The sequence below is a fragment of the Pseudoliparis swirei genome, chromosome 10 (genome assembly GCF_029220125.1).
Source record: "Pseudoliparis swirei isolate HS2019 ecotype Mariana Trench chromosome 10, NWPU_hadal_v1, whole genome shotgun sequence".
In the NCBI taxonomy this organism is placed as follows: domain Eukaryota; kingdom Metazoa; phylum Chordata; class Actinopteri; order Perciformes; family Liparidae; genus Pseudoliparis; species Pseudoliparis swirei.
In genome coordinates, this window is record NC_079397.1 from 14,748,234 (window position 1) to 14,761,037 (window position 12,804).

At 44.9% G+C, this 12,804-nt stretch overlaps 1 protein-coding gene across 1 annotated transcript in view; it reads right to left on the reverse strand.

Annotated features, from left to right (window-relative positions):
* The window catches only part of plxna4 (plexin A4), a 259,674-nt gene that overhangs the window by 231,498 nt on the left and 15,372 nt on the right, over positions 1-12,804 (reverse strand). Inside the window, exon 2 of the mRNA XM_056424726.1 lies at positions 1,881-3,229. Within this exon, the coding sequence (XP_056280701.1) occupies positions 1,881-3,125 (1,245 nt within the window). The 5' untranslated portion in view covers positions 3,126-3,229. The remainder of the gene's footprint in view (positions 1-1,880; positions 3,230-12,804) is intronic.

Consider the following 12,804-nt stretch of genomic DNA (forward strand, 5'->3'; position numbering starts at 1 on the left):
GTATGTGTGTGTGTGTGTTGTATGTATGTCACAACTCATCCATCTCCTGCAGAGTCCACCGTCACTTGTTCGGCGGGGTCTAATTTATGCCGTTGCAATGGCGATACTGCGGCGCACGCTGAAATGCCATCATTCCTCAGCGCCGGCCCCTGTGTGCTCCCTCACACTTCCTCTCGCCGTTGACAGCTCCAGCCCAGGCGTGATTTATCAGGCCCTCAAGCGCCAGACAAAGGCGCCCCGGCACGTGTGCCGCGCCGGAGACGGATTAATAGATAAACACTTTGATTCCCGAACCGAACACAAAGAGAGGGTCAACTTCATAACGGCTTGAGATAAGGTCAGAACAATATGGACCGATGGCGCGGTGAGAGGGTCACAGGTTTCTGCAATATGGCCACCACCAAGCGATCCCATTCAGTTTTTCAATTCAATTCAGTTTATTTGTATAGCCCAATTTCACAAATTACAAATTTGTCTCGGAGGGCTTTTAATTCTCTACACATAAACAACCCTGACCTTTGACCTCACATTGGATCATGAAAAACTCCCAAATAACCCTTCACTGGGAAAAAAAGGGAAGTAACCTTCAGGAGAGCAACAGAGGAGGATCCCTCTCCAGGATGGACAGAACAATAGATGTGATGTGACCAGAAGGACAGATTTAGAGTTAAAATACATTCAACTAGAACGGGCACTCGGTAGAGCGCATACCTTCGCATATCACAAGATTGGGCATTGAATTATGAACATGTTGGCATTAGTTGCATGCCAATTGGATAGAAATTTAAGATGTTGACCTTTTCATGACCTTGACCTTGACCTTTGACCAGATCGATTCCAAAATCTAATCAAATGGTCCCCGGATAATAGCCAATCATCCCACCAAATTTCATGCGATTCGGTTTAATACTTTTTGAGTTATGCGAGTAACACGCATACAAATAAATAAATACACTGCGATCAAAACATTACCTTCCGCATTTTCAATGCGAAGGTAATTAATATGACAGAGTGTATGAATAGTTCGTATTTGGCATATTCCACGATTCTTGTTTGAAGTATTTCTGGCGATATGCATTTTCCGTTGTGGCGTTTGTAATAAGAATTACTGGGGTTTTCCCGATACACCAATCTGATCTACACGTTTAAAAACGGACCTCTTCAGAGTTTCTTTTATTCAAACCCATTATCTACGCCCCTCTGAATCGGCTCATGGAGAGGAAGCTGTTAACTAACAAATGCACACGCAGCCACTGACGTAATGAGGTCAAGACAACAACATGCTAGAACAGCTTTGGCTGCTTGCGAGGCGGTCTCAACACGTAACACCCAATTGAACCTTGTTTTATATGTGCACAGAGTGAGAAATGAAATGAACTGAATCACTGAATTTGTAATGCTGCTTTGGAAATTATGGTGATTTGGCTGAGCATTCAGCTGCATTGTTGAAAGGGTGAGTGGATTAAAAGAGGCATTGGATGGTTAATATCGCATCAAAAAGGGGATGGAGCACAAACCCACCCGAGAGTGTTCATTAGGGTCTCCCGCAGTGAACCGAGGCTTATTATCGTAACATTGGGAGAGCGTCCACAACTGACTTCGCTTCAGAGGAACTGACCTGTCGTGTCCCTCAGTTACAGACAATTAGAACAATAACAAGACGTCAGGGTTTAGTTTTTCTGAATGCAATCTGATGAAATAGCCTTTTCCTCAATGGCTTTGATCAGTTCGACTTTAAATAGAACTGCTCGACATCTGCTGTTCTGGTGTGTGCTGTTCTAAATACAGTCAGGAACGTGTGTACTTGTGCACTCAATGTAGATGTGGATTAAAAAAACGTTCAATAAATGTGTGTGTGTGTGTGTTCTAGTAGTACTCACCGCACTGCTGCAGGGAATATCTTTGACTTTAAGCCAAGCCAGGTCCAGTGTGCCCTCTCCCTTGTAGCAGGACTGCAGCCTCTCCTTGATTTTATCATTGATATTCCGCAGCGAAAAGACACACAGGGCAGAGTCCTGCGAGGCCTTGCGTGGACGCCTCTTTTGGCCTTTTGAGAAGACGGCGAACAAAACGTCATCATCCGGTGCCACGTCGAGGGAACGCGCCAGGATCGCCCCGGCTTTGGACAGGTAGGCCGCCTCCAGTAACCGGTACTCCACGTTGCCGCTGATGCAGCCGATCGGCACCTCCACGTAGGAGTTGAAGGCAGTGTCTGCCTTACAAAGGCGGACTATCTTGGAGGTGTAGACCTGTTCCCGACCGGAAGAGGAGGATCCAGTGGTTGGCCCACCCCCCATTTCCGGCTGCAACGTCAGGAAGTAGACAAAGTTCCCACTGGCAAAACCGTAGATGTAGTATATGTCAAAGTCTGGGATGACGGTGAAGGTGTCTGAGGGAATCTTAATCATAGAGGCCACAAACTCGTCATGGAAGACATAGGCAAACATGCCGTCCTCCTCCGAGTTTCTGGCCAACTTGCGGCTGGAGATGGTCGGGAAGTACTCTGGTTTGCCGTCCACTGCCGTGGCTATGAACAGCATGTCCGGAGAGGTCGTGCTATACGACACGATGACGCCAAATACAGAGCCGCTCTCGTTGACACCGGAGAGGTAGTGTTCCTTCTTGTGGAAGGGCTCTCCGAGTTTGAAAAGGTCATCGAGGCGGAGGAGTTTGCAGATGCCCTGGTAGAGGCTGCCACATGCCAGCAGCCGGTTCTCCCGATAGTCCATCAGAAGCATCTTGTTGACATTGTTGGTGAGCGACAGCGGCTCGCTGCAGGGTTGGACGATACGTGGCGGGTAGCACTTGCGGTTGTCTTCGTCCGGGCCCGTCTCGTGGAACACCTGGACCTCCAAGCTCGGGGAGAGTTTGTAGATGCGATTAACGGCTCCCAGATAAACATTGCCGTTGCGATAGTCCACTGCCAAATGGTTGAATGTCCACACAGGGTTCTCAGCATGAAATGATGAATACTCTCCCTCCTGGAGGGACGCTGTGATCACCTGGGAGCCGGCACTGTGGGCTTGTGGGGCTTGCACCACTGTTTGTGACGTCGCAGGGAGCTGCAGACCGGACAGGAAGCAGCACACAAATAAGCAGGTCCGTGTCCTGGCGAGGGACGTCATGGCTGTTCTGAGGTTGGGAGTGGCGAGGAGAGGGAGGGAGGCACAGTCCAGTGCTGTCGGCCAATCGGGATCAAGCCTCTCTTGAGATGGAGGACATTATGCACCTGGAAAGGGAAGAGACAAAAGCCAATGAACAACGGCAACATGTACGCAAACATCGTGAACACGCTACTCCACAGTCAAGGCGACGATCACAAAATGTTGATTGATAAACATTACGCGTATGAAGACTGTGATCTGTGTTCTAGTTTCATCTGGCACGGATTAAAGCCGAGCATCTTGATGGAGAATAATGAGGAAAACGGGTGAAGAGGCCAACACACTTGAGACGTTAGCACCATGTATAATTAGAAAATAAATGGGCTAGAGAGAAAAAGGAGTGAGGCTGAGGCTCAGTTGAGGTTTTAAAAAAAAAAAATGTGCAATAGGATCAGAGGAGGAGGAGTCATGTATGGTCTCAGAGGAGGCGATCAGCAAGCCTGTGCACCATCTCCCTGCATGGACCCCCGTCCGTCTACAGCCCTCTTTGCCTTTCTGCTCCAGCCGCTATGCACCTAATTGATTCTCCCCTCGGAGGAGCAATTTGCATGCTTTGGCAATTTCTCTTTTTTTTCCCAATAGGGCAGCTCACCTGCTGACACTGCTAGCAGAGAGAAAAGGAACTTCTTTCTCTAACATACCTGCACACACACACACACACACACACACACAGTAGGTGGTTTATGAGCAGAAGAGGAACAATTAGAGAGAAAATGCAAGTCGTTGCAGAATAAGTTTCCCTCCAGGTCATTTGCAAAGACTCAGCATTACACACTCAGCCGTCGCTGACAGGTATCTACACTCACACACACCACATGTAAACCATGGTCATTTAGTGAATGTTTTGCATGCGAGCCCCGCAGCACACAGCGTAAGACGCACACCAGAAGAGATTATCAAGGGGAAATGACAGCCTGTAAACATGGTGGTCCGACGTGTGTGCCGCCTGCTCATTAGGCCTCTCCAATAGCAACCGGGTAATATGAGGGGTGGTGTTCACCTGGGTCGTATCCGGATATCGGGTTTACACGGACACGTAAGAATGAAAGTCCTGCAACACTCATCCAAATCATGTGTTGCACTAGAACTCTACAGCGTTGACTCGGTACGGTCAACCCGTATCACTGTCGCGTGAAAAGACAATCAGATCCTTTCTTACATTCGGAAAACAGAAGGATGCTTTGCAGTTGTGATCAAGGTATTGACCAACATTATTTCTTTAGCAATTGAATTCATGATGTGTATGCTGTTGTGTGAGAGGTAGAGGGCGAAGACAGGAACAACCTTTTGGTGTCAAGCCTTAGGAAAGTCATACGATTTATTGGCGAGGACTATGCCGAAACCATAAGAAGAGGTTTTGCAATCAATCCTAAGTAGTGACTTGAATGTTATAGTTGGTTCAATATGGAAGATGATGATTTATGTTTTGTTGTTGTTGTTGTTGTTGTTTTTTCTTTTTTTTTTCTTCCTTGTCTGATTGTCCGTATAGTTCGTTGTTTTGCAATTTTTTTTTTTTTTTTTTTATTTTTTTTGTTGTCTGGTTTAATTAAAAAAAAAAAAAAAAAAAAAGAAAGGAAAGTCATACGAGAGTTGTATCTCTATCGGCAAAATAGCCTGTTTGACCGAAGTGGTTGCTTTTTAGCTCACAGCAACAACAACAAAAATCTATGTTTATTAAGTTGTGTTGATGAATAAGAAAAATTCCAATATTTGCATAGCGTTGTCACACAAAATGTTTTTGTCATAGCTGAAAAAAAGTCAAGAATTACTTTTTTCTAAATGTCACTCCGTCATAGCGTTCCGATTACCCAATTATGATGACCTTGTAATTTTGACTCGAAAAATATTCCTCCTTCTTTATAAATGTTTAACTATAATCACTATGAACGCTTGTACTCGTAAATGGTCGAGCTACCTGGAAATATCCAGCCACGAATCTCATCTCAGGTTCATATCCAAGCAATCACAAGTTGTGGTGATGGCAAATGCAACCTCACTGCAATCTGACCAATCTCCCCTCCATCTCCTGGCAGGCAGACAGGGAGGGAGAGAGAGAGAGAGAACAGAGCAGACAGCCTCTCCACACATGATAAGGGGACTAGAGAGGATGATGAGAGAGATGAAAACTGATAGAGAGATAGAAAAAGTGACGTGTGTTCAGGTGTGTGTGTGTGTGAGAGTCAAAGAGCGAACATTACCATAGCTATGACGCAGGTATAAGGCAGGAGAGGGGAGGGAGAGAAGGAGTTACAGGCACTTGCCAAAATAATAGAAACGCTTATAATATCATAAACTAAACCTGCAGTGAATACAAATTCAGTGAGAGGAAAAAGAGTTATGTTATAAAAAAGTAAGCAGCAGTGCAATTGCAGTGAAAGAGGTTTCTGTTATTGTCCACCCACCAAAGAGAAAGAGAGTATAAGAGAGAGGTTTGAGTATGGGCTTGTGGAAGCTGCTGCTTGAAGAATTATGGCAGGACAGTTATAATGTTAAAAATAAAAAAGGGGAGCTGCATATTAATCTCACAAAAGGTAACAGTGCTCTCACCTCTCATATCCCTAGCATGAGTAACGGCCATAACAAAGTGCTGTTCTGAAATACCCAGACAATTTTACTCACTATCATTATTATTATTATTATTATTATTAATAGAAAAGGAGGAAGGAAGGAAGACAGAGGTGGACTAAGAGGGAAAATATGGCGTGTGAGACGTTGAGAGAATCAGAGATGGAGGCAGTTATACCACCTTCACATCCACCCATCCTCATGAGTTTAAAACATGAATGCACTCAAGCACAACATAGAAAATAAAAGCTCCCAGTAGCCTCCCTTGAGAAGTAATAGTTTTACTAGCATCACTAAAACCTCTCAAATGTGAGAGAAAAAAGAAAGACTCTCATCAGTGGTACCCTGCAATGGCAGTGTGTCTGACACATGAATATGTTGGTGAAATGCAATTATCCATCCTGACGGGGGGGACAAGCTCGTTTAGTTGCTGTTTGCCTTTGCCTGCTGATCATCAAGCGCCATTAATTAAGGCAGGCTTTGGTTCTCAGGATTTACACACACACACACACACACACACAGGGACTGATTATTCTCACACATCGTTTATCTTTATCCAGTCGTGTGCCATTAGTACATGCCTTTTTGCGTTGCCTGCTCTTATTTAGATTAAACATAATAAAATAAGGAGCGATACTGTTGGTGATGGAGAAGAAGTGAAAATTACAGCATAAAAAACTGTTTATCCACTTGAGAAAAATATTAAATGATGCGTTCCTTGACTGATGGCGTTTAGTTTGTTGTGCAAACGTCTAACATCCACAGACCAGCCAGAGAAAGTCTGACTGATGCAAAAAGTATGTGGGATTAGCTGTGTGACCCACGTGTGTGGCTCACTGCTATCGCTGCACGATCGACTTAAATATCACACACACACACTTACACAAATACATCCCTATAGACATCAAAGAGTGCTAATGAATTCATGATTAGCACCACACTCCTTCCCCAAAATACCCTTCCAGTATCGCTGGAACTATGGCTAATAACAACCCTGTGTGTGTGTGTGTGTGTGCCTTGTCTCCATCCATGAGACTCAAAACTTAGTGTGAGCTCAGTCTTAAGAAAATAATTGGGGTGTTTCTGTTTTTCCTGTTAAAGCTGTCGACAGCTAGCCAGGAAGAATCACACGACTGTAAAACTACAGCCTAAAAAAGGGAGACATGAATGGCATTTACATTTAAAAACGTGTGGCTTCACTAATTAAGAGCATTATCCTATTTTTCAGAGGGAGGGAGCGGAAGAGGAGAGAAGTGGCATCGTCATGGTTACGCACCAGAAATGTGTTGGCAGATGGATAAAATGTGTGTGTCCCCCACTCTGAACCAGATGACAGTTTTGATGTTCCATCACTCACACACACATTTGGTCTGGCGGTCAAACATTTTGCTCAAAACTCTCAGATCAACTGCTGCAAATGGTCTCGTTTCCGAAAAAGTATTTTGATGCTGCAGAGCTAATTTCAGGGACAACAGTATTAGGCAACGCTATTATGGATATGTCATGAGCCATTTTGCTTTGGCGATGATTGCGTAATGGAGAGTCGGGGCCAGACATGACAATTGGAGGTTGAGACGACGACAAAAAGCAAGCCTCGACTAAATAATCCCCTGCTATTTATAGTCTGACGGGATGAGGCAGTCATGATGAAGAAATGACGTGGAATTTAAGAAACTGTCAAAGTCGTTGGTAAACAGCTTAACTTCTCATTGTGCACACTTTATAAAAATAACCACCACATTCACACAACACACTGAGTCAAATAGGATTAGGAGATGGTGAGTGACTAAGAAGTAATTACACATAATCCTTTATATTCATAAAGGCACACTTATCTAAGGTAATCTGTCACGGGGGACGGAGGTGAATGAATGACAGTGTGAAGAGAGCAGAATGCAGAGAGCACGGATGTTCAGAAGGAGCCGGCCATGCAAAGTGAAAAGGACGAGAGGTCAGCGGGGTCACGGAGAGGTAATGGAGATGTGAGAGCATCGCTCGCTCCAGCTCGACGCTCTGAGCGGTGGCCATTGGCTTTGAAAGGAGGGAACGGCGGATGGATGGAAGGGGTTAAATTGTGGCTGGGCATTTTCACTTGAAGAAATCGTCGCTGCAAGAAGTCTCACTTGTATCCAGTAATATTTACACTTTATTTTAAGAATGTGTTGATTGCTTTTAAATGACTCCCCTACATAGCTAGTAGTTAAAGTAGTCTAGTGTGTTTTTTATTTGCCGCTGGACGTGGAGCATCTATACAGTGAAGAGAAATATTATAATGTTGTATTTGTTTATTATGTGTATTGTTTTTTCGAGACCTAGGGCATTGTTGTGACTTTTGCACCGTTGGGATGGTTTCGTCAGCCACGGCTGTTTATATTTTCTGGTTCACATGAACCACATGATATCAGATGGCAAGGGGCAGGGTGGCGCATTGCTGCCGCAGTACTTTTAAGGCTCTCGTGAACACTGCTTCAGGCGATGCACCTGCTCTCATGCCACGGCTCACATACCTCTACGAGGTCTGCTTGGCGGCTTGGTTGCATCTCTCATAACCGAGAGTTGAGCGTTTATTAAAACCCATTTCGGAAAGATTGTAATGGCTATTGGTCTGGAATAGGTTGAGTCCAGGGTGGGGGAATGTGGGTTGTGTGCTGTTGTGGTTGTCGTAGTAGTGGTAGTGATAGTGGTAGTAGTAGTAGTAGTAGTACAGTAGTAGTAGTAGTGGTAGTGGTAGTAGCGGTGGTAGTAGTGGTAGTAGTGGTAGTAGTAGTAGTACAGTAGTAGTACAGTAGCAGTGGTAGTAGTAGTACGATAGTAGTACAGGAGTAGTGGTAGTAGTAGTAGTGCAGGTCAGGTGGTGCAGCAGTGGTAGTGCAGGTGGTGCAGTGGTAGTGGTGGTGGCAGCAGTAGCAGTAGTGCAGGGCAGTGGTGCAGTGGTGGCAGCAGCAGTGGTGAGTGCAGCAGCAGCAGTGCAGCAGCAGCAGCAGCAGCAGCAGTGGCAGCAGGTGCAGTGAGCATGGTAGCAGTGGTGCAGTGGTGGTGCAGTGCAGCAGCAGCAGGTGAGTGGTGCAGCAGCAGTGGTGGTGGTGCAGCAGTGCAGTGGTGGTGGTGGTGGTGCAGTGGTGGTGGTGGTGCAGCAGCAGGTGGTGGTGCAGTGATGCAGTGCAGCAGTGGCAGTGGTGGTGGTGGTGGTGGTGGTGAGCAGTGAGCAGCAGCAGGTGGTGGTGGTGGTGCAGTGGCAGTGGTGAGTGGTGGTGGTGCAGTGGTGCAGTGGTGGTAGTGGTGCAGTGGTGGTGGTGGTGGTAGTGGCAGTGCAGTGGCAGCAGTAGTAGTGCAGTAGTGTGCAGCAGTGAGTAGTGGTAGTGGTGCAGCAGTAGTAGTACGGTAGTAGTACAGTAGTAGTAGTGGTAGTAGTAGTAGTAGTAGTAGTAGTACAGTAGTAGTACAGTAGCAGTGGTAGTAGTGGTAGTAGTAGTAGAAGATCAGGAGATATTAGTATTGGTATGCCTTGGAAAAAAAAGTTAGAAAAGAGAGCAAAAGAAGTGAGTGAGGGAGCCGAGTCAGATAGATGAGAGAGAGAGACACAGAGGCTGCTGAATAACAAGAATACAAGCAGAGAGAGATGTGTGTCCCAGATCAGTGAATGTACTGACTGGAGTGGTGAAGCACCTCCTCCCCATCAGTCCCCCAAACCTCCAACCCCTTCCCCTGCTGAGCGCTGGCACTGATCAGAGGAATAAGAGTCGCTCTGCATCACAGCCACACACTGGGAGTGGAGGGAAACACAGTGTCCCTGCACTCACACGGCGTAATCACAATCACAAAAGCGCACACAGGCACACAAACATCCAGACCACAACGCAGCAGGACACACACTCCACCCTGACACTTCTGCATAAAATACACAGCGTGCATACAGGGCAGTCATACTCCTGGCGCAACACACACACACTGGAGTCACACCTTGGCACCAACATAAGAACACCCCCCCCCCCCCCGCCCCCCACACACACCAAACTACAACACTGGCTAAAACAAATTGAACTAGAACGGGCACTCGGTAGAGCGCATACCTTTGCATATCACAAGATTGGGCATTGCATTATGAACATGTTGGCATTAGTTGCATGCCAATTGGATACAAATTGACCGTGCTATGGCAAAAAGAAGATTTTGACCTTTCCATGACCTTGACATTGACCTTTGACCCGATCTAAGCAAATGGTCATCGGATAATAACCAATAATCCCACCAAATTGCATGCGATTCAAGAAGATTTTGACCTTTTCATGACCTTGACCTTTGACCCGATCGATCACAAAATCTAATCAAATGGTCCCTGGATAATAACCAATCATCCCACCAAATTTCATGCGATTCAAGAAGATTTTGACCTTTTCATGACCTTGACCTTTGACCCGATCGATCCTAAAAATCTAATCAAATGGTCCCCGGATAATAACCAATCATCCCACCAAATTTCATGCGATTCGGTTTAAAACTTTTTTTGTTCCGCGAATAACACGCATACAAATAAATAAATAAATAAATACACGGCGATAAAAACATAACCTTCCGCATTTTCAATGCGACGGTAACTAGAGTAAACTAAACTGATGGCTGGGAGGAAGCAAAAGCCTTCGCTCTCCAAGCATGCGGCTCAGGAGAAGCGACGGCTCGGAGAACCCAAACAACAACCCGTACAGCCAAGCTGCCTACAGGAGTATGAGAATTAGCAAGGGACCGAGGAGGGGGAGGATTCGTGACTCATCATTACCACATGAGTATACACATTGTGTTTCTCTCACAGAATTGACTAAATTGTAAGCACTCGTTAGCAAAAGTTTTCCGTATGAATACAGACACACAAAAAGGCACGAAGTGCTCTCAAAGGACTCGGATAACGAATGATATGACGTACAAGTATGAAAACACGGTGACATAACACGGAATACATTGCATTTAAAGTACATATGTGCATGCGTTCAATAGGTTATGAATCCTTTATGGCTAAAATGATGGTTTTCATTAATCTAAAAGTATTGTCTCGGTTTAAAGAAGCAAATTAAACGATCACACTTTTATTCCATAACAAATATATTCTCTTTTTTTCCGGCTGGGATTAAAGTATTAAAATAAGCAGCGAGCTATTAACAATTGTTTTCATTCTTCCACAATGATTAAACATTTGAGGGGGCAGCTAAAACCCTTTGCAAGGACAAACTAATCAATGCAGCTGAATGCCATCATTATTATTATTAAGCACAGTGAGAAATAATTAAGATGGACAGTAAAGAATAATTTTGCAGCCATATGAATCACACTCTCTCACACAAGTCTGACAAATAGGTAAAAGCCTAACTAATGATGGAGTGATGAGGTCTAACATGCCCATCAGGCTAAGATAACTCCTGCTGATGCACTAAACAGATGGCACACTCGTCTCTCTCATGAAAGCAGCAACAAAGAAGAAGAAAAAAGGAGGACAGAGAGGATGGCGAGAGAGAGAGAAGGCGGGGTGTCCTTGGTTACATCGAGACGTGGATTAGCGCCATGGATTACTGTCACCGGATACCCTGTCTAGATCAGGGTTAGGCGGTCTAATCCACCACGGAGCTGTTGATATTACAAAAAAAGCCTCTGGATTGTTGTGTCAACTGGGCACACATATGGATGACAGAAACTGAGACGGACACGATGTACAACAGATGTAGCGTCGTCCCGGTGTTTACAAGCAGCGACGCGCCGCAAATAATACATTGTGTTTAATTATTAAAGCGAGTATTGAATTTTCGAGAGAATCTCTCCGTGTTCAGTCCATTGAGTTTATGCCGGACAGAGTGACATATTGCAATGGGGAGGAGCAATATTTAATACGGATACGTGCCAACTATTACGATTCGTAATTACACGTGTGCTGCGGTCGATTCAGAGCTTGGCTCATATCGATTTACACAACGAAATTACATGCAAACAATGGCTTTCAAATAGAAGCTCTGCAATCAACAAACACAACGATGGTATTGACAAGTGTGCAAAGCCCGAGATTACTTCTTCGGTTCCTTGGTGTTTTCCGAATACGCTACGATTGTGTTTTGTGTCCAAAGTTAGCAGTAAAGAAAAGAGGCAAAGTAAAAGTAGGTGGAAAAGATCTAGACTGTGAGAATCACTGATTCAGTGTCAGTATGTCAAGCTCACATGTTCTTCTTGCTATCTTACTGACCATCTTTTCGTCTCTTGTGTTTGTTCTTCTGGAGCGAGTCAAAGCATTTCAAGGAACGGGTGTCGGCAAAGATCCAAACGGACATCCCCTCTAAATCTTTTGAGAAATAGATGACTTCTATTATAAAGGCCTCCTCCACACACATCACTTTAACATGCACTTTTAACTTAAACACACGTCACATATAACATACACTTTAACTTAAAACACACATGTCTCTTGAAACACACACCTAAACACTTTAACATTATTTGTTTGTCTTTGTTCATCTTTATCTTATTTGTTTATCTTTATTTATCTTATCTTATGCTTAAGTTAATACACACTTTGCACGGTTGCTGTCGCGTTGATTGTTGTTTGTCATGTTAAATGTTGCACCTTTCGCCAAATAAAAATCCTCGTTTGTGTAAACATTCCTGGCAATAAACGGATTCTGATTCTGATTCTGATCTGCCCATCCCCTTTCTTCATTTAATTGCTTTAACCGTTTGCCACTTTACTTTCCCTCTCTCACATCTGAGACTCGGGGATTCTAGAGTCGGGCCCCTCTCGAATGTTTTCTGTGCCGGAATAATAATCTCTGCATTGCGTCTTTTGTTACAATATCTCTACTGGCTGCGAAGAGAGCGAGGGAATGACAGAGCCCTTGAGGGAGTAGCCTACAGCACTCAAACAGTCCTTGTTTCCGAAGTAAGGTCACACACACACACACACACACACACACAGACACGTTGCTGGCTCGGGCTGGACCTGTGTGCAGCGGGTGCTGATGCAGGCTGAGATTGGTGGAGTGTGTTATCATCAGTGCAGATCAAGAGGCTCTAATGTCATTAGCAGGACCGTTGAAGAGCTCGC